General features: G+C 38.2%; 1 protein-coding gene across 1 annotated transcript in view; it reads left to right on the forward strand.

Moving 5' to 3' along the window:
• The first annotated feature begins 1058 nt into the window (after positions 1–1058).
• LOC104909675 (potassium channel subfamily K member 17-like) overlaps positions 1059–27436 on the forward strand; it is a 54630-nt gene continuing 28252 nt past the window's right edge. The window contains exon 1 of the mRNA XM_031552187.1: positions 1059–1203. Within this exon, the coding sequence (XP_031408047.1) occupies positions 1059–1203 (145 nt within the window). The remainder of the gene's footprint in view (positions 1204–27436) is intronic.

The following is a 27436-nucleotide window of genomic DNA, read 5'->3' on the forward strand; positions in this document are numbered from 1 at the left end:
AGAAATCTGAGCTGTTGTTACTTGTGGCTGTTTGAGGGCACTCAGATACAGTAGGCATTTACAGCTGCTGAAATACTGGATGCAAGAACTCTCTCTCTTTAGATTGTGTCAGACCCCAGTCCTCAATAACCTCTTCCATCACATCCTCATGGGTCTCACATTCCTACCATCCAGCAGCTCCACTTTCCTATCATCAGCTTGCTCACCTGAGTTTGCTGAGATCCTTCTTACTAGACTTCTGAACATGAGAAAGTATCTTCAGTGTCTGTCCTCCACACACAGCCATCTGGACACATCAAATTAGGAATCACTGTATTGTTTCCCAGTATTTAATGTAGATGTGCCTTAAGATACACAAAATTAGAATGTGCCTTGCAGAACCCAAGGCACAGACATAATCATTCTAACTGGACAAGTATTTACAGGGACCTGAGAGTGTCTTTCCTCTAAAGTACTGTATACTTCAGCTAGAGGAAATCCAGTCTTTATTAAGTGCACTTCCCTGAGAAAGGGAGTAGAAAATTTGCAGATATTCTGCACTGTTCCAGATTTCCATGGAGATTGATTACAGTTGTAGTTGCATGTTAGAAATAGCATATTCTTGTCGGTGCTAAAGTCCTGTGTATTTTATCACTACCCACACATTCAGTGATTTTCAACAGCTAGGGACCTATATCACATTTGAATCAATCTGTTAGTGATTTTCCACAAAAAAACACTCAAACATCAAGTCTCAAACTCTACATATGATGTAGAACTCTACATATGATGGGCTATACATAACCCAAGATTACACAAATAAGAGGATGATAAATTTCTTCTTGCCCCTTTGAACATTAGGAATGGTGTGGCTGGAATTGCATTTAATAATTGTATTTTCTTGCTGCCCAGCTATGCTGAACATCCTGTCCTTGAGTTCATCCTCAAAAATGCATATTTATTTTTGGGGGCTTCCAAAAGTAATTGCACTTCAGATTTAGCATGAAAGGAAAACACTACAACAAAAGCTGAGACCAGACTTTCAGAAAGCTTCACATGTCAAAGATTATCTGTGGAAAATGACCAGGTATAAAACAGAGTACTGGGCGATACATGTAGTCAGAGCTATGCTTATAGCTTCAAGGTCTCAGACCCTGGGTGAAAATGGTGTACATTACTGGTTGAATCTGAAGCTAGACCCCTCAAGTCAGTGGATTCACACGAGTAACATCTCCTTACATGTAAGGAGGAATAAGAGCAGGCAGACTGCAACAGAAATACTCTTAAACATGTTATGAAAGAAAAGAGAGTGCTCAGGAACACAGAATTACTGGAGAGGCAGGTGTAGGGATGTACACAAAGTTATACCTGCTTTTGTTTATTGCCACTGGAATAATGCTTTGCATCTGTTCCTTGCATGAAGGAATACACTCAAATCAGAGTATCCAACAAAGTCTTTCATACACATATAATTTGTGTGTTGCATGATATCAGCTCTCGTTTCCTGTTACTTTTTTTAATATAATTTACCTAACTGATGTAGACCTGATATATGACTAGTGGAAGTGAGAAATGAGATCATGTCATTGGCAGGGTAAGGAAGGTTACCACATGATACAGGATGTTCTATCGATAATCAATGAACCAATGAAAAAACTTGAGATCCCATGTTCAAAGTCACATATTTTGTAGGGTCTAGTCCATGCATATATTTTCTGGAAACTTTGGCAAATGAGTAGAAATAAAGGTAAATCTCAGACAGATACACACACCACTGAAACAGGAGCAGTTTCTTTTCAGGAAATGTTTTTCTTTTCTGCAATACTTCCACATAGTGTACCTGAATAGAAGTTCTTATTAGAAAAAGGAAAATAGATAAAACAATGCACTGCTGTCATAAAATTTCATGCATGAAGATGTCCTGGATATTTGGCACACTTGGTGTCCAGTTATGAACCTATGAGTTTAGGCATCCTTTTTAAAAGCAAGTGGAGATTGAATGCTTATTGCATAGCATGTAGTTGAAAGGGAAATGACAGCAAAGCTAAGGCAGTGGCTTGGGTATCAGACCTAGTTTCTGCATCTGGCACTGTCAAGCCTTTTTTAAATGAGTTGCATCATTTTTCTGCTTCATTCTTTCCCATCTGCAGAACAATGAAAACAAATTTCAGTTTACATTGGTGTTGCGAAGATTAATTCATTACTGCCTCTAAACGAGATCAATAAGCTGATAAAAGGTGCAAGAGGAATGCAAAGCATTTCCATTAGACAACAGTGAAAATGGAAATACTGTCAAGGTCTGCCTTGGCTAAAATGAAAGCTCCTGTATCAACTGCAGATCCTCTGGGAACTGGCAGGTCTTTTCTTATTTGGCATGATTTTTAAAATCTGATCAGAGCAGGAAAAATATTTAACACTTATAAGGAGTTACTTTAAATCTAAATTTTCTATTTCTCAGTGACACAGAACAATCTAGTATCCAGTTTGTCATGGTTGTATTTGAGCAGCAAGGAAGATGTTTCATCTCTGCTATATATTCCTGCTGGCTTCTGTCAGTAAAGTGCATCAAGATACTCAAGGGCTCACAAGTTGAGGTCACAAGGTCGATCACAGTTCAGTGGCCCCTTTTATTTCTTACTATGAAGTCCCATAAAGCTCTTGTGAGAGTCATCAGGTCTTTATGATGTTATGGAAATCATCATAAAAAGAACATTTAGATAATAGATCTCAGCAAAGCAAATCAGAAGAGGAGCTTTATATCCAATACTCAACACAGTGAGTGTCAACACAGGACACAAGTGCACAAGCCAAGAGTTAGTAATGATAAAGGGTTTGTTTCACAGAAATAAAATATCAAACTCTTGGACTGTAACTAGTTATCTATGCTTCAGACAAATGTGAATCTTAGTGTACTTCTAATCCATATCAAACATACCCTGTATAAGAATGAATATATATTAAATGCTTCTTTCCCTCCCTTAAATTTGCAAGAACATAAATTTAAAGACAAAATTTCTGATGTGTTCTAGTCTGGTGGATAAAAGCAATAGTGGGTATGAGAATATGAACAAAAGTATTCCTTTACTGAGAAGTGCCATTAGCAGGGTTGGCTTCTGTCCATTATCAGATAGCCTTTCGAGCCCTGCAGCAATCTTACCTTACTGATAAGTTCTTCAACGCCATGAACTGTATTTCCAGAGTGAATTCCCTTTTGGCATACACAACATTTTTTGACAATTCCAGGCCTCGGGCTACAAAGACTGTTTGAACACCTCAGAGAGAACTGCCTCTGAGCAGTTTTTCCATTTGAACACATTTTCTAAAAAAATAAGTCTCTTTCATTTTTTTCTTGGTTTTATTGTTTTTTGAAAACATAATGCTATTTGGAGAGCTTCTGTCAGAAATCAGGCAAGTCAACTGACTAACAGTGTAACTGCCTGATGGGATCTCATCCTAACTAGCTTCTTTGAGAACTGGACAACTTCTTGGTTTCCTTGCTCATAGCTGAGCAGGTATTTTGGCTGATAAATGCACTGTTTTTTTCCATTTCCTGGAAACTGTGAGCACTGTCATTTTGTTCTAAGTATTATGTCAGTGATCTGGAATTATACAGGAAGCAGAAGATGGCATGGTTGTTTTTGTGTTTGGTTGGTTCGTGTTTTTTTTTCTGCTTTGCTTTTTTTTTTTTTTTTTTGCTTTTCCAGCCATTACTGATCACTTGGAACATACAGCATATAGTTGTGTTTGATTATAAAGCTGATGCATTCCAATAGAAAGGTCTTTATGTCACTTTTGACCAGAGTTTGTCTTTCAGCCTGTGGCTAAAGATGGTGGCAGTAGACTGCAGACGTTTCCAGTGTGGTCTAAAATACTTCTTATTTGATTCTGGGGAAAGTAAAAATAGATGATAGCCATTGTGTGCCCCCCTTTTACCTCCTTAACTTGTGATCTGTCATCATATTTTAAAAAGTCTCCTGGATTAGGTTCTTGACATAATAAATTATTAGATTTTTTTCCTCGTACCCATTACATGTGAATGCATGTGATGATCTTGTCTACTTTTTGCCTACGTAACAAAACATCAGTGCGCCAAAGGCACTGGTCATTCATCTGCTTATGCCAGCACTCTTGACACTGTTGTAATTTCTTCCAGGCAGTCTGTGCATCAGCAGCAACACATGAGACAGCATGCTTTCTCAGATCTTTTTCCAGTGACCCCTTAAAAATTTCCTCTACTTGTCTTCTCTGAGCAGTTTCTTCAATCTGATCTTACTAATTGACATTTGCATTGATAAGGAATGCAGAGATGTTATATTTCAGAGGCTAGGATCACTGTATTTCCAGCAAACTTTTGTGATTCTTTTATTTATTTATTTATTTATTTATTGAGAAGATATTAGTCAGTTTAATAGAAATTTTACATTTACTTTGTCTTCCCTGGCCCAGGAATATATTTTATATCTAATTCAAGTAACAGTCAGACTTTCATGCAGATTATCATATAATGTACATATTCCATGCAGCTAAAACAAAAGCTTTTTGACTACAATCCATCTCCTTAGATCCTATGAGCTTTCTTATTCCAGAAAATGTATCTGGCAGGCACTCTTTCCCCAAGAGTTTGCAAAGAAATCACTGGAGCCAGACAAACATTCAGTAAAGCGTGTTTGGAATACTTAAACTAATGTTATTTACAAATTTGGTTTGAAATCATTAGGTACATTGGCCAGAACCTGATCCTCCTCCTCTTTTACCACAAAGATAAAGAAGAATGTAACAAATATTGCATTTATCTGACAGTTTGGAATTAGAACATTTATCCAGGCTCCGAGAAACTCAGGATTAGTACCACAACTCCATTTTGCATAAAGTGTTACTACAAAAAGATGACCACAAAAAAGTGCTCAGAAATGTACTTCTACCTGGTGCATAATAAACTTCTTGGAAGGCTGAAGCTCCAATTTTCGCTCCTGCAAGTGCATCAGCATGTAACAAGGGAGCTACTCTTTAACCACGTGTGCTGACTAGTCCACTCTTCTGGGAGGTGAGCAGTGGAGACCAAGGACACATATGTTCTATGTAAGTGTTCTTGAGATAGCAATTAAAGGGGCAACTGTTTCCGCATCAGTAATTCTGAGAAGTGTTCCTTTTCTCCATATTTCTGCTTCTGTAGAAATTCTTCAAATGAAATGTTTTCTGTCAACTGAATCATGACATTAAAACAATTTCTAATTTTTGAATTTTTGTTTGGCAAAAAGATTCAAATTCTGTTTGACCCCCTGTATTTTTATTTAACTGCCAAGCCACAAAATCAATTATTTGAACATTCATCTAGTAGATGTCTGATTAAACTGCTCAAGGAAAAAAAAAAAAAATTACTGAAAAAAACCACACTGTTTATCTGTGTTTCTGTGAGTAGAGCCTCATTGCCAAATATTTTTAATGACTTACCTTCACTTTGGTTCCCACATTCCTATAAGTTTTCAAGGACAACCAAAATATCCAAACAATGTTTGTCCCTTTCTGGTGGGATTTCCGTTCTCATGTGGTACCGTCACAAGACTTAGACAACAGTCCGTGTCACTCTGGATGTTTTTAAAAACAGGATGTATTCTGTCATTATATTTCTTGCACAGCTGAGGAGCCAGATATGTGCTATCACTTTCTTTTGTAAATACAGTGAATGAGACATACATAGCAAGATTGCTGGCTTGAGCCTAGCCAGGCAAATCCTGAAGAAGCAATAAGTGTATATAATCAGATGCTCTCTCATCATCAGTAAATGTAAGAAGTTATCAGCTCCCAAAGGCTAATTCCAACCCACTTCAGCTAAGATTCAGTAGCTGAATGCAGGCATAGTAGATGTCATAGCAGTGCAAACTAAGCCAAGATATTTAAACATCTTCTAGAAGGGATCTAGAGAATTCTGCACTCAGATAATTTCACTGGTATTTTTTCTGAAGGGGGAGAAGCTTTGGGGTTGTAGTTGGAAGCTGAGCAGTGCAATTGTTCTATGAATTTACATACTGCAGTGTTTGGCCTTACTAGCAGCATGAATTGACATGGTAATGTTATAAAACACTCTACCTGAGAACTGTTGCAACAGCTCTAATAATCCAATAACTGCAAGATAAGTAAGTAAATCAAGCTTACACTGGAATTGTATCTACTTCCTCAAACCTCTAGTGCTCTACCTGAATTGCAAAGCTAACCATCTGTCCAATCCCTTTGTTTAAAAGACTGTCCTCTGGAGTTGTTCCGGATAGTTACACAGATTAATAGAGCAGATGGTTTTAGATAAACATCCACCCAAGTGGTTAACGTGCTAATCAAACCAGTAGAGCTAACAATCATGTGCCTGCATCTTTTCCCATCCAGAGTGGCCAGCGGTCTGTTCTTAGGAGTTGTGCAACTTCTACAGTGCCCAAAACAGGTACCAACATAACCTCTGGTTTAGCAAGTAATTTAAATACATTTAAATATCACTACAAGAAACAGATTTGAACTTTGAATAAAGAGACTTGTTCAATTAGAAGAACAGAGGAGGTTCTGTAAGAAATCAGATTGAACTTCTGGCTAGTCCAAGCCCACCTGAGACAGTAGTCAGATCAGCAGCTTACAATGCAAGCGGAAGATTGTAGTAGACAGATGAAAATCCATCTGCTCCAGAGTGGCTTTAATTCTGGAGTATAAGGCACTCTTGTGCTTTTAGTTTATCTCATAGCCTCCCTTTTCCAAATAACTTGCCTCATTACGCTAACCTTTCTCTTGTACAATTCATTTGCCTTCAATCTGTAAAAATAGCAGTCTGTCCAATGTCTGTTGTGACAGGTTTTGATCCTTTTTATCATGCTCTTCTGTGCTGGGACAACCTGCTTGGTGCCTGGCACAATAGAGTGCCTCCTAATTTTGGGTTTCTGCTAGTAAGCAGAGAGGTTAGGTAGAGAGGTGAAATTTTCTGGCTTCTTTTTGGCAAGTGTCATCTTGTTGCTGCAAGCTCTGACCCTGAAAACAGATAAAGAGTTTTTGAGTAAAGTGTACATTAGTGATAGATGTAACCTGAAGGGTGCAGGGCCCCTGGGAAATGAATTAGGTTTGACTTCTCTGATCTAACTATTAAAACTGAAGAGAGATCAACTCAATATGCTTGTGCAATTTCAGCTCATTTTTCATTGTATTCCCTCCTTCTTCCTTGTGCTGGAACTACCATTTATATGTCTCTATTAGGATCTGGCTTGTGCGATGATCTGTTTTAAAGATATTTTTTTCCTTTTCTTTTTTTTTTTTTGGAACTGCCAGTGCTGCTCACATGCCTATAGGCTATTTGCATCTTTTCCAGTGATGCTTGCTGCACATAAATACTGCATATGTTTAGAATTCACCAACCACAGAAGGATGTCTCTCATTTCTCCTACTCAGCTGTGGGAAGATTTCACCTCCTAAGATTCCTTGTTCTGGTTAGTGGTATATCTAATTAATTTTCTCTTAGAAAATGTTTAGAGTTGCACTGCTTCTGCAGAGCAAGCTGTAAAAGCCCAAATCAGACCATATTTTGTTGAGAGGCCACTAGAGTGGTAGAAGGAACAAACATATTTATAATAAGCATTTTATTCATTGGAATAATGTTAACAGACAAATTACCATAACCTGACTGAACGAGATCATCTCTCCTGCAAGTTAAAACCCAGATTGTATTGGGAGTGTTTGTTTTCTAATTTTAAAAATAAATTAAGAAATCAATGGTGTATTCATAGCATGCAGTAGAGCAAGTAGTCAATTTAGATGGACAGCTCCAGACCCATTAATTTTGGCACTAAGCGAATGCAGTTCTGACCGGTATCAATATTAATCCTAATTGGGTAAACATAGTTTGTGACTATCACAAACTTGAGCTGTATCAGTTGCCATGCTTTAATCTACTAGTTTCAGGAATGTGTTTTCTGCACTAGATCCATCTGGAAATTACTGCAAGACAGACTGCTTGTCAGTATCTCCTTAGGGCTTGTTTTCAGTGCTATTTCTATCTTTGTGTTTTAAACCTTAGGCTAACTGATGTACATCAAGTATCCTAAGATAAAAGGAAAGGTAAAGAATACCTGCAGTCACAAGAACTGTGGCAGTGGGACAGGGGAGTGATGCAGGATGTGGGGTAAGGCCTTAGTGCACAAGAACTTTGTAATTTTAGGAAAAACTGGAAGCTTTCTACTTTGTCATCTAATTCATGCTGGCTTGTATGCCGAGCAAATGAGACTGGGGAGTAAAGACTGTACAGTGTGAACAAGCACAAGCAAATTTTTTTATTCATGACTTTAGAGGACAGACTTCTCCAATTTTAACTGTAAAAAAAAGTCAGTACTGTACCTTTCACAGTTTCACACAGTAGTCTTTGTTTTCAGCTCTATTAGGAGGTGGTCATTTTATTTGTGTGTTTAGTCATTTTATTGTATGAAGGTCCTTGCTATTGCCAGAGAGGCTTGTTGTTAATATTTTCAAGGCAGTGTACTGGGGAGGAACACTGGCTGGAGCAGCATTGCCAGCTGTCCCAAAGCTTTGAACTGAATCCCAAACTATGTCTTGCATATATAAAAGGCTGGTGTGATCAGGCCACTGGGTCCATCAGCAAGCTCCAACACATGTGGTCATGTTCCACCTGCAAGACATAAAATGACGACATCCTGTAAGTGTCTTAAGTACAGATTTGGTTATTATTCTGTTTGAATAATCCTCTGTCTCTTGGCAACTACAAACTTTCCAGAAATCTAGGATTAATACTAATTTTTTTGTTACTCACAAGGCAAGGTTTCAATGTTCAGCTGAGAATGTATGATGATGATGTACCTTTGTGTCTGAGATTTTGAACTGATACTATCATGTCCAAATGAGGTAGAAATGAAGGTATTAAATCTCCATGGTTACATTAAATTAACCAAATAAGTGTGTAAGGCCGGGAACCCAAGTTTTGCTGGTTAAGCTGTCTTAAGCCATTTTGCTTTCGTAGTGCACTCACATTGTCAAAAGACATCTCTGAATTCCTAACTTTTTCCAAGTCTCCACATTGAAGGATAGATTGACAGATGACTTTTCAGCATGCGTGTTTTCAGATCTTTCTTTGACTTCAATTTGACTTTGCATGACATCATTCACTCTTCCACGCCCTGCTTTTTGCCCTCAACAAGAGATGCAAGTACCAGATAACTGACTGAGTAAGAACTTGTCATCACCACTGGCTTTCATGTTCGGACACTGTTATTAAAAGAGACCTTAGAAATCTTCAGGCATGGAAAATGTATAGTATGCACGGAGTTCAGGGCTTTACGTACATCTTATGCCTGGAGACCTGAGATTGCCTTAATGATAAAGTTTCTGTCGCTTCTGGCTGTGAAGGCAACATTGACATGGTCACTACTCCTAACCTGCAGCTGGGCAAGTTTTAACAGTCATAGTCAGAAGTCTGAATTCTTTCTCTGATCTCTCTGAACAGTTAATTATTTATCCTCAATTAAATATTTGCTTTGGACTTGTTTTCTAATCTAGGGCTCAATGCTGCACATTGCAAGTGCAGATTCTTGCCATTTTAAGTTTGCTATAGTGTTTTCTAGATAACCATAAGTTTTAGTGTCTTGCAAATAGACTGAAGCTGCTAGACATGCAAGCTGTTTATAAAAAGAGAGTCTTAGGCTTCTAAATCCCAGAGGTACATTTGAAGACTTAAACTCTTTTCAGAAAAGAAAATGATTAAACACAACACACCCTGATATGTAAGAAGTTAAGAGCAGCTTTAAGGATTTGGCTGAAGCCAGTAGGTAATTAACTGAGGCTAAATCAATATAGAGAATGCTGTGTCCACTCAGATTACATCAGTTTAACACTAATTTCTATGCTAACACAAGACTTACTTGCCTAAACCCCTACAGCTGTGTGTAGCTTTACATAAGGAAGTGTTCTGAGAAGTGAGAACACTTCTTTCCGTGGCATCGGCCCATAGATTGTCATAGCCACCCCAAACAAAACTATTAGAGTTAGGATAAAGGAACACTTAGAATCTGATTTTTGTGAATAAATATTAGTTGCCGAATTATTTGTGCTGTTTTGGAAAACAACATTACCTTTGGACACAGATCACAAATGCCTTATTGAAATGAGAAAGCTCAGTCTTAAATCTTTGTTTGCTTTGCCAGACTTCAGCTCTTTTTCACATGGTTTTGGAGAGGGAGCTTGGATATGCCTAGATAATTACAGTAGCATACATAGACTGTCTACAAATACTGAGTATTTGCCACTTGAAGCATAGGTGGTATCTACACCTATAGTTTACAGCTAAGTAGTCTTGGATGATTTCTTTGATCAAATTTAATTTTTATCATGTCTTAGCTGAGAAGTGGAAGCAACAGCTTGCTCTGATAACCACATATTTGATTCCACTGGCACACCACCTGGGCTAAAAGATGAAAAATTTGCACTTTAGCTTTGACTGAAGTGGTTTCTTTGCATCTAGGAACAAATATTTAGTCTTTTTGTCATATTCAAATAGTTTGTCCCAGTAGATTCATTTAATGCTGCTACTTTTTGGAGATCACTTAAACTTTTTTTTTTTTTGTCAAGGAAGGGGGATTATCAAAAATTAAAGGTAACCTTCAGAAAGAGTCTCATCTTTCTCATCCTTTGATGTCTGGGTAGACAAAATTATCTTTTAGGTATTAATTATGCTCTTCCCTTCAATATCAGGTCATTTCCCCAAGATTTTGTGGTTAATACATGCATATTATTTTCCTTTCCATGGTTCTTGTTATCCATCTGTCCTTGGACTACAGACTTCTCAATACAAGGGTACTCTTTGTCTAATTCTGTCTAATATACCCCAGAGGGGATACTATCATACATCTTCTATTTTACATGCATGGTATCATTTAATGTATTTTCTGTTTAAAAATAAATAAATAAATAACTGCCACAATCATTGTACTGAATCATCAGTAGTTTTTTAGCCTGAGAATATACAATCTAAAAGAAGAACTTAGAAAAGCGTGTAAGGATTCATTAAATCATTGGCTTCTGACTCAACAGAAGCCTAATCTAAATTGCTATGCAGTAAAGCACTTCATCTTAAATTAACGCAGGGTTTTGAGTTCTTTTTTTTTGTAAGACAGCACTTAAATCAAATTATGCTCATAATAGAACTGAATTACAATTCTGCATTCACTAGGATTGCCAGTTGGGTATAAAAGAAATCATAAAAAGGTCACTTGGGACATGTTTTCACCTAGAAATTGTACTGCTCCTACTTTCTAAATTGTGGATGAAATTATAAGGGTAGTGAAGCATTTATACCAAAGTATTTCAATGCCACAGGAAAAGCAGAACATAGTATTTGTGTTTTTTTCTTTTTTCTTTTTTTCAGTTGTATTCTTCCTGTAGATTTCAGATATGTAGTTGTACTGGTGCAAGTCAGGTGCTCTGCCTGTAAAAAACATTCCTATGTACTTAGTAAACCAAAGGATTCCCAAAAGTTTAAGCTCTTTGGGAGTAAACACAAGTATAGTACATTGCAGACAAAATAAAATAAATAAGAGGATAGTAAAGGCAGAAGTAAGAGAATCAAAGGAGGTATAGATTTACAGCTTTATCAATATTATCAGTGCCTTTCATGTCCTGATTTCTGTTTCCATCCATGTAATGCAAATGGTGTAAATTTTATACTGTAGCCAGATAAAGGAAACAAGAGCACACCATTAGGAAACAGCACTACAGCACAGCAAGTTCCTATGATAAAGTTATATTCCAGCAGTAGTTAAAAACAGTGGCAGCGAGCAGCAGCCAAAAACCAGAAAAGGACAGAGAGCAGAGCATCTCTTCTGCAATAACCAGTGGGCAGGATTAATATTCTTTTTGATACTTCCTTATTTAAGGTTGAAAATTTCAGTAAAGTAGAAAATTATGACCTTAAAGTGATATAAAAAAGGAGAAAAAAAAAGTTTTCTAGTTTTTGGAAGGTTCTGGAGCTGAGTGGAATTGTCAACATAAATTTTTTAAGACAGATTTATCTACAGGCCTCTTCGGAGATCTTGGGTGTTTTATAGAGAGTTTTTCCTTTTTCTGTTTATTTGAATTACTCTCATCAGTATTTTATTAAATAGCAGGAGAAAATGGAGGGAAAAGAGATGTAATGTCTTTAGGAAAGACTAAATCTTTCTAGATTTCTTCTTCTATTAGAATTATAAATTAGCAAACCAGAAACTGAGTTCCAAGAAGGCAGAAAGAGTCCCTATCATGTTGGTTAATCTGAGTTCATTTTCCTAGTTGGTTAATCTGGTATCCCACATCTACTCATTGGTATAATACTATTTTCTAAATTTTATCATTCTTAAATTTCTGTTGTTATTGAGAGAAAAAGAAGAAAGAAAAAGAAGAAAAAAAAGGAAGAAAAAGGAAAAAAAGAAATAGAGACAGATTCCATGAATTTGAGGTTATACTTTAGCACTTTTTTTCTAAAAAGAATGAGTTCTGAAATCTTTTTGTGCTTATGATTGACAGTCTTCCTGCTGGTCTTTTTTCCCCTAGCATTTGCTGATAATCTTTGAGATTAAGATTTTAAAAGTCATATGATAATAGAATTTGAAGAAAATACATTTCACTTAATCCAAGATCAATACTTGGTAGATGCCACTGGAGAATTAGTCAAGTAGTTTGATAAATTACTAACATTTTATTTTGACTAATGCTCTTTTATCTGATGGGTAAAATTTAAATATGTAAACCAATAAGCCTATAACAAAAGCCCATGCCTACAGGCATAGACAAACAACATCCACAGCTCCTAGGAGGAGCTCTGTGGTTCCTAAGAATCAGGAATGTGAAAAGCTTAGGTGAACCTTTACCACTAACCAAATTTCAATCTGGTCACTAAATGTGAAAGGTGACTTCTAAAAATACCTTTCTTGAAGTTCTCAGCCACGTGAAAACTGCAAATCACATTGAGGAACTGCTTTGTAAACGGGAATTGCAATTTGAGCATCCGACTATAGGGAAGATATTTCTGTTTCCATGACACATCGATGACAGTTGAATTCTTTAAGGCTAAGTGAATTGCTGTCTGTGGTAACCACTCAATTTTACCCTGGCCCAAGCACACAAAAATACTTTCATTTGTGATTACAGCAACTGATAGTACTGACAGAGAACTTGAAACTTGACAGTTTCAAACCTTAAGACACGCATTTGGCTGCAAAACTCAGAATACTGTGTTTGTTTGATCTCTTAAAAAAGTCATTTAAAAAAATGATGCCAGAGACTCAGCACTCATGCAAACTTTTGGTAACACGTGTGCCATTAAGTGACCAGTAGAATTAGTGACACATTTTGCTTCTATGCAATAACAAAACTAAATGTGAATAGTGCATTTCATAACCTGAACAGCTGTATTTTTAAAAAATAGAGTAAAAGAGCAATGATGCAAATGAAATGCAAACACTTAGTGTGAAATAAACCATTCCCACAGGCCAAAAGAATTTGAAAAAAATTGCCAGTCTTGCTGTTCCACCCAATTTTCCATATAGAACAAGAAAAGGCTGTCTTATGCATATCTCCACTGTTTTGTTCTCAATTGGCTAAGCTCTGTTACAGGTCTAGAAGTAAAGTGAGCACAGCCAACTAAAATTTGTGCTTGTATAAACACATAGGTTTATAATTTAATATGATAAAATTTTGTCAGGTGAAATGAATGTAATAGAAGACTTTTCAGATTCCCCTCTTAACTCTCCATAATAAATGTGCATTCATCAATGAATGCAAAATTCATTTATATACGTTAGTTGCATTGTATAACTGATAGAACAGTTATTAGATTCATGTGCTCAGGTGGAAGTCTATTATAATATATACCTCAAATACTGTGAATGCAATGTAGTTGTTCTGCTAAGTTTATGACTAATACACTTCAGGGGTGAGCAATGAAAGGGAGAAAATAATCTGTCAAGAATTTAGTAAACTCGATTAGTTTGAGTCTAAACATTCGAGTAGCCTTTGAATCTAAGCCAAAAAAGTTTCAAGAACCTTTTCTAAGAGAAGTGCTCTGAGCTCCTTTTGCAGGTTCAAGATCAGCAACTCTTTTCCACTAAAGAAGCACAATATACAGGTGTGCTGAATGTGGAATGTGCACTGCTTTCAGACAGTATTGTATATTTATACTTAGGGCATTACCCTGACTGAGGAGGCAATGTATGGCAGGGTTTTTAGTTTTTCAGTTCCATTGCTTTTCTATTCTATTCACTTCTGTCAACTCAAATTATTTCTTTTTTTACATGTCCATGGACCGTATGCTTCTTCTTAAGAGAGTGTAAAGAGTCCATCCCTCTCATCCTTATGCGACGAAAGGCCAAATCTATTTTTTAAGTGTTGTTTCTCCTCATATTCTGGACCTTGAGAGCGGAATGTACCTTCAGAAGTGACCAGCGCCCTTCAAATTCTTATCTAAAGGAATCCCACTGGAAACCTTGGAGCTCTTACAAAATTTTGGACTGTCTGTGACTTATCAGATTTACAAGGACATTAGTCTTTGGCTATCAAACCCTATCTGAGCCACCAATTGTCCTCATTCATTCTCCTTTCTTTTAACAGTAGAGGTAAACACTCATTTAGTTTTCTTCGTGATATTGGTCTACAGTACTTTTTTTTTTTAAAAAGAAAAGTTAACAATAAATGCTGGCAAAATCTTAGCTTAGCGTGAAACCCTGATATCAACAGCTGATTATGTCAAGTTACAGGCTCACTAGCTTCTGACAACAAATATTTGGATCTAGCCTCAATTGGGTAGGGAAATTAAGAGCATCTTTCTCAGAATAGCTTGTTATCATTTCCCTGATATGTCAGTCAGAGCTTTTAATGGTCACTCATCTCTTAACATCTCCTTAGTTATAAAGTTCTCTTTATTATTTTTTCTTCCATATGAAAAAATCCATATGATTCCTATATGAAAGGCTCTTGTGATAAGACAGAAACTGAAGTAACTTCTCTTGAGTCAGAATTCAGAGGCTTACTATGAAATTTTTTTTAAATAATTTTTCACGTGTCATTGTGCAATTTTTTACATGTGTATGATTACAAACATCCAACAACTGGGAAAATTAAAAGGGATGGCTTGACAGTCTATTCTACTATCTAAGCAGCAACTGTAAATGAGTTCAGAACTATTCCTAGAGCATGATAATACAACCTGGGCTTCTCTGGGGGGAGGCATTAATATCACCCTGGGTGAACCTGGTGAGCATTTAAAAAGAAGGCAACTAACAATCTAAAAAAAGAAATTGTGTAAAGCCATGACAATATGTAACCTGACATCATGCTGATGAGGTAAGTTAGTGAGAATGACAGTGACAGAGAGTACTGTTCAGCAGGAACAGGAGGTGAAACACTCATGCTCCTGTCCCGATGGATTCCTGGCTTTTTTCTCAGACTCCTTCTGTTACCTCCCCTTTCCTCACCACTTTTGTTGTATTGATTTTTTTTCTTTTTCTAAATCTTTTTATTAAGGATAATTCACATGACCATATCACAGCCACCTGGGAAAATGCACTCCCACAGCACAAAGCTGTAGTTAGTGTTAAGTAATTTTTATAAATTAACTTAGGATCATTAGATAAAAAGTTATAAAGGTATAAAAGTATTGCATTTATATTATTATATCCCTTCAAAGAATTTATAATTATATATTTTTGGGCAAATTCTGATCTATTTGCAACTCAGAGCAAAATAGAAGTTTTTTTAGTTCATGATCATTTTGTACTCCTTTTGGTTTGCTGAAATACTTTCTGTTTGCAGCTGAAGAGTTCCTGACAACTGCACCCTGTTTTAACCTCTTAAACATGAGTGCTCAAGTTTATGACACAGTTACATGTACAAATGTGCAGAGCTATATGGATAAAGCCAACAAGTACTTGTCCAAAGCTTTCTTAACCATGTAATTTAAAGTGTTGTAAGTCATAATGATCCTTGCAGGTCCGTTCCAACTCAGAACATCCCACTGTTACATAATTTCTACCTTGGGCGATATCTTGCTTACACTATTCTTTGATAAATAGTCCATAACAGAGCCTAAGTTAGTTGAAAACAGAAGTGGGTCTACTTTAGAACTCCAGTTCAGAATGTACCTGGACTTAAGCAAGTTCAAAGCAAGATGAGGGGCAATGAAATTCAGCCCTTTCTTAAGTTCTTCTTTTTCTGACTTCAGCTGTTCATTTGATTTTTATTTTATTTTTTGCGCCACACATTACTCTTCTCCTTGGATATCTGCATCCACGTCTCTGAAAAATTTCAAACTGAAGCTGAGGCTGGAAAGGCATCCTGCAAACAGAAACTGAGCTGTTGGTTCCTCTTTCTCTCTGGTGAATAAAGTACTGTTCATTTCACTGCCTCTTTTTTCTTTGTCTGGCTCCAACAGATTTCCTCTTCCTTTCCACTCTTCTGCAATTGCTGACATCTTTTTGAGAGCACAGAGAGTCAGTTTTTTGTGTTTGAATCTGAAGAGAAGGGCTCTTCAGTACTTTGGCTCTGCCACACAGGAATCCAAAGAGTGCCTGTATTCTCTGAGTATATACATTTTTTCTTCCTCAGTGTACAATAATCCCTTGACAATTTCAATGTTTTTCTAGGGAAATGGAGAGAATACTCGCTGTGAGGAAGCCACAGTGAACTTAGTAATCTTTATGGTAACAGATTCTCACAAAGACACTTCTCTTTTCTAGCACAGACTAGCCTGTCAGCAATAAGGCACAAGGTACAGCATAGGCAGGAGATTAGAGAAGGCTTTGTGTTGATCTGGTAACAAGAAACTGAACATTGAGAAGTTACAGCCATTGGCAAGCAAGATAGCATCCAAAACGTGGTTCAGTCAAGGGCAAATGAAATCTCTATGTTTTTTAAAGGAACTGACAACCTCGGATATTATTTCTGTGGTTTTGACATGAGTGACCTGATCTCTTGGTAGATGCCAGCAGGTGTTTCATGTAAAATTTGCTCTTCTGCTTCTCCTCTGCCATGCTCATTATTTCTGGCGGCACCCCAATGGGGAGGACAAGCCTAGGGCCGAAGCAGGTGGAGGAGTCCTCGCCAGGTCTCATCCTCAAAGCAACCCTGCTAAGCAGCACACATCTGCCAGCAGCAGCGTAGCTTGTGCATCTCCTCCATGCATGATCTAACATGTTCAGTGCCAGATCCCATATAGGAGCATGCGGGCATGCATTCTCAAGTGATGACTCCCTTCGACCTCCTCCCTGCTCACGTGATGCAATTATTGGGGCGTCTCACAGTTCCAGACTTTTGACAGTTCAGAGGCCTGCAAAGGGCTGAACCAGATTTGCTTTGCATTAAGGACAAAATGTGTCTGAGAAGACAACATGACACCTGTCTATCTATAAGGTCTGGAGGATTTCAGAGTTATGGAAGGCTTGTACCCATCCTCTATATAAATGGAATTCCTTTCAATGCAGAAAATAAGTTCCTCTGTGGGCTAGAATAATAATAATTAAAAAAAGAATTATAGGCAACTTGTTTTTTTAGATACTTGTTGGTTTTTTTTGCTGAGGCACTATTTTTGGAGAAATAAATTTGGCTCGGGTGCACTCGGGTGCCTTGAGCCACGTCATTGCAGCCATCGTACTTGCTGAGCCTCTTCGTGGCAGGTTGGAAAGGGAAAACAATGCACCATGCCAGGCACTAAAAATGACAAATGTTCTGTTAGTTGTTGCTGCACTTAGCAAACTCTCAAGGAGGAACATTTCTGAATAGAAACTGCAGTGTCCAAGCAGGAGCAATGTATGGAGGTGAACCACTCAAACAAGACGAAGGAGTGATGTAAAAATTTTCTCCTACTGTAGTAGTTGCAACTTTCATTCTTTGTCTTCATAGTTCAATAAGCACAAGCACTTCATAGTTCAGTAGGCAGGGTACTTTCCAACATGAAGAAGAAATAAAGATCTCTGCTTCCCCAGAATAATTTTTAATAATAATTCTTAATCAAAATCCTCCTGTGTGCAGAAGTGTAATATAAGAGTTATTTATTACCTACAGCCAAACTGAGGATTAAATAGGACTCAAGTTCTGTATAAATTTTATCCTGGCCCTGCACACAGCATTGAACTTCACTTGGTGTTGTGCCGTGTGCAGCCTGGCAGTGAGAATGGACATATAATTTTTGTCCTATATATATCTGTCTCCACTATCTCCTCTGTTGTTCCAGCAAGTGTTGAGATTACAGCAGAGGCAGTTTATCCAGCTAGTAGATGAGCTGGCCGTAGAACTGCCCACAGGGAGGATATGCTGAGAAGAAAACTGCAACACAGGAAGTTCCATACTAAGGCAAGGAGGAATTATTTACTGTCATAGTGACGAAGCACAGGAACAGGCTGCCAGAGAGGTTGTGGAGTATCCTTCTCTGGAGATATTCAAGACCTGCCTGGATGCCTACCTGTGTGACCTGCTGTAGGAAACCTGCTTTAGCACTTGATGATTTCTAGAGGTCCATTCCAACCCCTACAGTTCTGTAATTTTGTGAAAAAGAATATGAGAAACTTTCAGAGATTGAGAGAAATAAGTTGTGTATCCAATCTCACCCTTGAAGTACAATACAGCTCTATAGTTTGTAGGTCTGTAGAAGACTTTATAGCTCAGCTTTATGAATGTTTGTTTCAGATGATGGTTTTGCACTTTTCAAGTTGCCTGTGTCAGTTTCAGTAGTTTTTTTGCACGTTCTTTAGAAGACAACTTGTGAGTTCTGGTATATTGCCTGGAAGAAGCCTGTCGCATCTGAGATAGTACTTAATATTATGAAAAGATATGACCTCTTGTGTTCTGCATTCCTGTTCATGTAACCTTCCACTCTCATATAATTGGGATAATTTTAAGAAATGCAAGTGTTCAGGGAGCAGGAAGAGTGCTACTGATTTTTTTTTCCTCTGGGACTACACAGTGTCTGCCTCTCTGTGGAGTTCAGTTTAAAAGTTGAATCAGGTGTGCTGGAATCTCTTATCCTATTCAATCTTGTTAAAAAATGTTTAAAAATAGGCGTAAATGGTGTAAAGAGACTGACAAAAAAGGCAGAGAACTGGATATGCAGCTTTCAAGCAAGTTCAGCTGAATAGTCATTCTTTCCATTGTTATTTGAACACTCTCATTACTGCATGGAACAGTATATTCTTTGGAAAAGGAGTGCATATGGGGGAACAGATTGGACAGTGTTATAGTGTAAAATTATTTTCTATTCATTCTACAAGGTACAACTGAAAACATAATTCAATGCAGTGACTGACTGAAGGGTGCATACTACTTCTGCATATATTGGCAAACTACCAAGCTGCTCGTGTGAGCTCTTGCTTACCCTTGTACAACCCTTCCTGTAGGCTCCAGTGCCATCCTTAGCAGCCTGCAGTAGCACACTTCCCACTCTGCCTTGCCAATTAAGGACTGTACTGGCTTTTCCTACTTTTCTCTGTTAGAAATGTTGGGTATCAAATTGTTCTCTTTGACTATGAGCCTCAGTAATGTCATTCCAACATTGCTCTATTAAGCATACCAGATTTCTACACATTATCATGATAGTGGGCTTTCAAATTTTTATCTTTCCACATTACTCTCCAAGTAGATCTTGATGTGAACATTGCAGCATGCCATGTAACTATAAAGAAGGGCTACAGAATTTGATCTCTGTAGATTTAGTATAAGGCATCTGAACACTCCACTAGAGAGCTGCAAAATACCTCACTTCCCTCTGGTGAGAGCAATTATTTGTTAGTTAATGTATAATTGTGTAACTGGGGCCTTTCCCAGCATTACAAGGAAATTTGAGAAGCAGGTCTTCAGCTGATATATACGGGTTTAATGATCTTGTCCCAAGTGCTTGTAAAATACTGTTGAGACAAGCCCAAAACTAAATGAGGCCTTGTTTAATAAGTGAGGCTGCTGTATTTGTACTGGGCAGCCCAGTAGAGGAAATGCATTTCTGACAGTTCTTTTATTCAACCAACTGAAGCATTGCATGTTTGTTATGTTTTTATAGCTCTGTGTCAATTATCAGTTCCTTTAGTCAGAATGAAAGTTGTATTGCCATCTGTTTATAATAGACACAAACCGAAATAACATACAACACAGTAAACGTCAACTATCAGGTTCTGGCTACTTCTGTTTATTGAAAGCAGCACAGTTTCTTCACTGAAGAAAGAAAACAATGTTTTCAGTAAGGTAGAGGCAGCAGTCGTGTGGTTTGTTGTACTGGTAGTATAGTGACTTCAGCAAGGCAGCCCAAACATGTCCATATGCTTGTGACACAATGTCAGTAATGCAAATCTGAAAGCTTTAGACTACATTTAGATTTACCTTGGAAGCAGCATTGGTGTTGTAGTTTCTGCAGGATACATTTCTGTACTCAAATACGAGCTGCTATAATCAGATTTCTCCTATGAAAATTAAATGCTTCAGGCTTCTTGATACAACTTTATTTTGGGCAACCTTAATTTGGGCAAAATGTTCTGTTCCTCCTTCCCTGTGAAAATTTCATCACTAAAGATGATAATGCAAATTGTTTTATAGGATCAAAGACACACCTTCTGTTAACTCTCATTGTCACTGAATTGCAAAAGATTGGCAGAGAGTGAAGCAAGGGGAGAAGCTAAGGCAGACTGAAGGACCAGCCTGAGGAATCTTTATTATTGCAAGGCTTCTCTGTCAGCACGAGTTCTTGAGCAAAGACTACTAACCTCTGTAAGTATTTGCAGATTGGTCCCATTGTTCTTATGGCTCACTTGTTCAAAAAAATTTTAACATATGCTAGGAAAGCAGTCAATTTTCTGTTCTGATTGAAGTAGTGCCATCTACAGAGTTCATCTATCTCCTTACTGAGATTCCACCCATCTCCTTTTCAAATAACTGAACAGTACCATGTAGTTTTTATTTCTTCCTCTTTTGTTTTTCTGCTTCTCTATCCAGCAAAATAAATAATTAATATTCAGAGAAAAAGAGTTATGAAATCTCTAACAGCCTGCTAACCATTAGGTTCTATAACCCTCGTTGGGAATGCAGTACAAATGGGAGACTTCTGTCTGGCCCAGATGGTCCTTTTAAGTGAAAGAAGCAGACATGGGTGTTTCTCTCCATTTGGTTGCTCTTACAGAGAACCACCTCATTTCATTTTGATGGGGTCACAGTTTCCTTCAGCACCACTCTCTTTTCCACCTTCCCCATCAGTTTCCACAAAGATTTTCACAAATTTAGCAGATTTTCAGGTTACCTGTTCACATGCTCTTTCCCTACCCTCAACTCTAATTTCTGTGCAGCTTCTCCTATACCACATTGCTTCTGTTTTTGTTCTGATTTGAGTCACCAGGAATTCCCCATGAACTCCTGAAGGGAATACTGCTGTCACACAACACCAATGTGGCCAGCTTTAATCTGCTCCGACTCTTTCCACTGGTTTTCCAGTTTGCTTGGACTTTGTCCTGCTCCGAGATCAACAAGTCACTGGACAGAAAGAACAGAGTAGTGCTAAACTGCTACAAAATGAAGAAAACCTCCAGCATCTAACTTGCCTTACCACTTCAGTCATAGATTATCTTGTAATTGACTGTGATCCCCAAAGTATATTCCTGCAAAGCCACTAAGAGGCAAGAGCATGACACTCACCTTAATACCAGGCCCAACGTAATTTAGAGCTTGCAGGCAGCTTTTATGCTTACCGAACTGAGAACAATCTGGTTGTTGACTAAAGCACTAGAATCAGGTGGAGGTTACTCTGTTGTTCTAATTCAAGCATTCTTGTGCCATTCTGCCTCTCTGCTGGTGACCTGGATTTCTCCCTACTGCTGTGCTGGGTCTTTTGCCACTGGAAGACAACACTGGAATCCAAGTTCCCTCCAAACACTCTTAATATTTCTCCTGGTAATGGTCTGGGAGGGTATAAACAGTAAGTTAAACAACTTGTAAGCACTTCTCATGCAGGACAGCTGTATGTCTCAGCCTTTGCTGTCTTCTTTTTTCACACATGATAGAGGAAGGATCACAAAGGGGTTGCAGAAGTAGACTATGGCTTCTTCTCGAAGGAAGAAACACATGCCTGGAGACAGCATGGGTCCTTACACTTCTTTCATTCCAGAGCATCCATACTGAAAAATTCTCAAATATATACTTATTTAACAGCACATAACTGACCCTCTCACTTATTCATTCAAAGGCAGTTTTGTTTTTTTTCCCCCAGTTAACACCTAAACTAACCTAACAAGATGCTGCTGCAGGGTCTCGACTAACATCATAAATTATAAGAATGTGCTCCTTTCAATGCTTTTGGGGTGTATATCTGTTCTTATTTGTTATCTTCAAGAGGATAAAAAAAAAGAAAAGCCATCAGCCACTCTTCCTTTCTTCTGCTAGAATTCATGTGGTTGTTTCTATAATAGGAAGAAGTAGGTGGGAACAGCTTATTAAAGTAGGTTGTAAGGTAGACTAGCAAAACATGAGGTAGGCATGGAAGGGAGTCTGAAGTGGATGTGGAAACTGCCTGGTCTCATAAAAGGGCCCCCATTGCACACAGATGTGCTGCTACACAACCCCACGTGGAGAGAGGGGAGGCTGGCAGCTCCTTGAATTCTCATCCCTGGTCTTACTGTCACCCTCTCCAGAGCACTGGAGAAGCTCTTTTGTGCTGTGACACAAGACTGATGCAAGTTAATTTAAACTAGTTTGGCATGTAAATCTCAGTGAAATGTGCAGGCATTCAAACATATTACTGTACACAAATAGAATTTAACTCTTTCTTAATCACACCAAAATAAGACTCGGCAGCAATATTTTACATAACAACATAACAGATTGTTGGATTATTCACTGATTCTGTTGCCATGGTACTAAAACAGCCTCCAGCACACCATCTAGAATACTAATGTGCTGCAGGTATCATGAAGATAAACCCAGTTCAGGGCCAGTGTTGTCCAAGCTGTACTTTTTTGGGCAGCTGTATTCTGAACTGTCCAGATCACATGCACAAATGTCAAAGTCAAGGTCTATCATAAGTACTCGGTACTACCAGCATTCAGCTGCAAAATTGAGGTCATGGTGAAGTAAAAAGTGAAGGCTAGAGTCTTTCTTTGTAAAATACTTTGAAGGAAATAGGGTTTCATCATTCAGTTACCAAGATCCCATGACTGTTGTAGATGGCTGAAAAACATGGCAGTTAAGAAAATACAAAAAAAAAATGTTGAACTATTTTGACCTTCTGATGAAGACATTTATTTTGAGCACTGTGGATACCTCTGCAAAAAACAAGACGGTCCAAATGTGTAAATTTCATTGAACACATTATAGATATTCTACACAGGTACTGTACACATCACCAGTTATTCATTAAGTGGTATGACTAACATCTGTCATGTGGTGTTTGTTCACTCATTATCTGACCATGGGTGAAGAAGTCTGTTGCATTGCATGTATGTGCATTATTTTGGTAAAGTTTTTATTCTGTTTCTGATTTAGCATATGTTACTGTACATATGTTATATGTACATTCGTGGTACAACACACATGGACACAAAATGTGCTATGTATAAACATTTAGGCCAAAAGGTGTGAATGAGCACATGGAAAAAATTTGAACTTTCTACAAATGTCTCATATAAAGTTCTGCATCATCTGCAGACCAGCCTTACCCTTTCTGTGCACAGATAACTTTTCCAAAGAAGCAGAACTGCTAGTCAAAATAGTAGACACTTCAGCTTACTTAAAACTATGGCTAGATGTATAATGCTTGAAAACAATATTGAAGATGCCCAAGTTGTGATGGATAAAGAAAACAGAATGATGTAGAATTGACAGGTATCATACAGAGCAGAGCAGTCGACCAGCCAAAAATAAACTTTCAAGCGAAAAATAACACAAGCTTGAAGAAGCCTAAGTGTTTTTCCTTGTTCATACTCAGTTCAATATGCAGACTTTGCCATTACATGACAGGTTTCTTTCGCCAAAATAATGTCTTTTATTTGCTCCATCTAAAATATTTTCTGACATTTATTCATTTCAGGCTGTTCTAGGAAACATCTGTACAGCAAATGTGTCTTAGACATAACAGCTTGGATGAAAGAGATTTCCTTTTGGACTGGACAGCCTGAATAATGACCTCTGCAAATAAAACAAATGATTGATACTTGTGCTATTACTCACCACAGTACTATCTGCTGTTTCTCCTCTGATTTTTTAATGAGATTTAAAAGCATTTGAGTGAATAACCCCAGCCTTTTCATTAATTTAGCTAGCATGAAAAGCTGTGGGGCCTATGTGGCAGGTGCTGTGGGTTAACAATGGGAGTACTGTTTAATCCAAGGGAAACAGAGTTTAAACTGGCCATGAATAAAAGAATATGGGACATTCTATGAGGTCAGGAGAAGCATTTTAAATCAGGAGGTGCAAAGAGAGACCAGCTACAGAAACATTCTTTCTTGTTATACTCACTTGGACAAAATGGAGAAAATGCCTTATAATTTGCTCTGCAGAAGATAAAGAAATCAAAGTGGAATATGTAAATACAAGAAGTTTGTTGGTACACAGAGGATCACTTCTAATTTGCAGGAGTAGTTGGCTACTGTTCTTCGGGCTATTCTTCTAGACAATATTCTTTACCAGGCTTATCTCTTTGAAATTCAGAGAAACACAAGGAGACAGTCTAGCAAGTGCAATAGCATTTCAACATAGGGAAAAATGGTATGTGATTTGCAGGTTTGTTTGTTTTCAAACACTGACTGACTCAGTTACTGAGAGCACTAATTAAGCAATCAGTGATTGCAAGTTTAGAGCAGAGAGCAGAAATGTTGAATCAAAATCACAAACAAGCTTTCTATAAAATACCTGAAAGTGGTTTTGTTCTCATCCACATTATACAATTGCAGTAGGTCCAGGGTCATTTGTGCCACTCCTCACTCCTTTAGGATAGAGTTTCAATGATATAAATGGGCCTTTAGAGACTTGGAGACAGATGGAGAAGAGTACAGTTTCAAAATTGAATTAAATACCTTCCAGTTATGAAGCACAGATGTTCAGGGTCAGGAACACACAAGTATAACACTGCTATAACGTGTCAGACTACTGTTCCTGCTGTTGGAATATCCTAAGCATTTGCAGGTGATTCAGAAGAAGGTGTGGGAACACCAAAAGGAGAATTACATTATAGTTTGTACTATTGGAGAGCTCTTGCTGTAAGTTTTTACATGCATTACAATTTTTTACTTTAAATTTAAATTATTAAGTAATGCAGTGATGAATGCTCATGTTATTCATTTATATGGCCAATGGTTTTTGAAGTCTTGCGAAGGTCTTCGGCCAAGTGATACACATGGGAATAATTTTCATTTTGACACAGTAACCATTAAACCTCTTTTTTTTTTCTTTTTTTCTGTGATTAAGAGTTTTACCTTCCAACTTCATGAAAAGTCCCCTGTTTTTGCTTAAAATAAATCACTTCAGTTCCCCTATGTCATTATTTTAACAATGTTCTTAATGTCATCTTCCTCTTCATCTCCCCTCTAGCACATAATTCCCATTTTGATTTTTTACTACTGCAGTTCAGCACTCCTTTTGTCTTTTTAATGTTGCCTTTACATAACTGGGGAATCCCACGCGAACACAGTGATGCTGATCACGTAACATGCTTGTGGATTTTGTGGTTTCTCCAATCCTACTTTTAGGCTGCCAGGAGCCTCTTGCAGATGTATTTTCACAAAGCACTATACAAGCTAGTAGGCAGTAGTGCTTACGGGCCACGTAAGTTTCTGTGGGCAGTCTCACACGAGCATCCATTTGGCATGAGTCAAAGTTTTAGAGATAGATGTCTATGGATACCTCCCAACTGGGGCAGTTCCTTTACTCTCCACATGCTCTCCTTTTACTTTTCTATATACTTTGTGTATTTTCTCCTTGTTTTCTTCCTCTTCCCAACTCTCTATTCTCCCTTCTCCTATTTCAGTCAGGTCCATGTGAGAAATTTTAGCTGGCTTTTGGAGTGTGAGCTTCAACTGATATAACCTAAGCATCCTGAAGTCCTATGAACATCTCAATTTTTTTTATTATTTTCTTTCAGTTTGGGGGGAAAGGGACTGGAGGAGTCAGAGCCCTTTGTCATGTCATGTAACGACATACTGCTACATTCTGTCACTGACATGCTACTTCAGGACAAGAAGGGGGCCACAAGGATGATCAAAGGGCTAGAGCACCTCTCCTATGAAGAAAGTTGAGAGTTGGGCTTGCTTAGCTTGGAGAAGAGAAGGATGTGGAGAGACCTCATTGCAGCAGGAGGGGGACCAACTTTTTACATGGTCTGATACTGATATGACAAGGGAAAATGGCTTTAGACTAAAAGAGAGGAGATTTAGGTGGGATGTTAGAAATAAATTATTTACTCAAAAGGTGGTGAGGAACAGGTTGCTCAGAGAAGCTGTGAATGCTGCATCCCTGGAGGTGTCAAGGCCAGGTTGGGTGGGGCCCTGGGCAGCCTGAGCTGGTGTGTGGCAACCCTACCCATGGCAGGGAGTTGGAATTGTGGAGGCTTTGAGTTCCCATCCAAGGTAAGCCATTCTGTGATTCTTTCCCCCACTTTTTAAATCCCATTTCCAAACCTATTCACAAAAACAAAAACAAACAAACAAACAAACAAAAAAACAAAAACGGGCAGGCCACCTTCCATGTGACGGTGGAGGCTGTGAGCAATGCCCTTGAATGATTCCACCAGTGGAGAAAGCTGGTGAACTTTACCATCAAAGGGTTTGAACCACTCACAAAGAATCATAGAATCGTTTGACTTGAATGGAACTCTTTCTAAAGACCATCTGGTACAACTCCCCTGCAATGAACAGGGATGGCTACAGCTAGATCAGGTGCTCAGAGCCCCATCCAGCCTGGCCTTGAGTGTCTCCAGGGATGGGACATCCTATTCTCTGGGTAGGTTGTTCCCATGCCTCACCACCCTTATTGTAAAAAGCTTTTTCATTAGATTTGGTCTAAATCCTCCCCTCTTTTAGTTTGAAACCATTTCTCTTTGTCCTATCTCAGCTGGCCCTGCTAAAGAGTCCCCTTCTTTCTAAAAGCCTCCCTTTAGACACTGAAAGGTTGCTATCAGGTCTCTCCAGTTAGCTAGGGAGTCACTTCTAGGGTCTCACCCTAGCTGCCAAACTCACAACATCCACACACGGGAACGTGCAGAAAGGTATGATTTATTGAGTGCACAATAGGCACAAAGGAAGAGATGCCGTTCCTGCTTTGAAAGATCTCCAGTGCCCTGGGCTGAAGCCTGCCTGCCGCTCTTTCCATCCTCCTCAGAGCTCTCGACGACTTTCCTCCAGCACTTTGCCAGAGGTCTCGTTTCACCACCTTCCAGCATTGGTACGAGTCCCCAAATAATAATAAAAACACGTCGCGGAGGGACGTCGCCCCTTCTTTCCTC

The sequence above is a fragment of the Meleagris gallopavo genome, chromosome 2 (genome assembly GCF_000146605.3).
Source record: "Meleagris gallopavo isolate NT-WF06-2002-E0010 breed Aviagen turkey brand Nicholas breeding stock chromosome 2, Turkey_5.1, whole genome shotgun sequence".
In the NCBI taxonomy this organism is placed as follows: domain Eukaryota; kingdom Metazoa; phylum Chordata; class Aves; order Galliformes; family Phasianidae; genus Meleagris; species Meleagris gallopavo.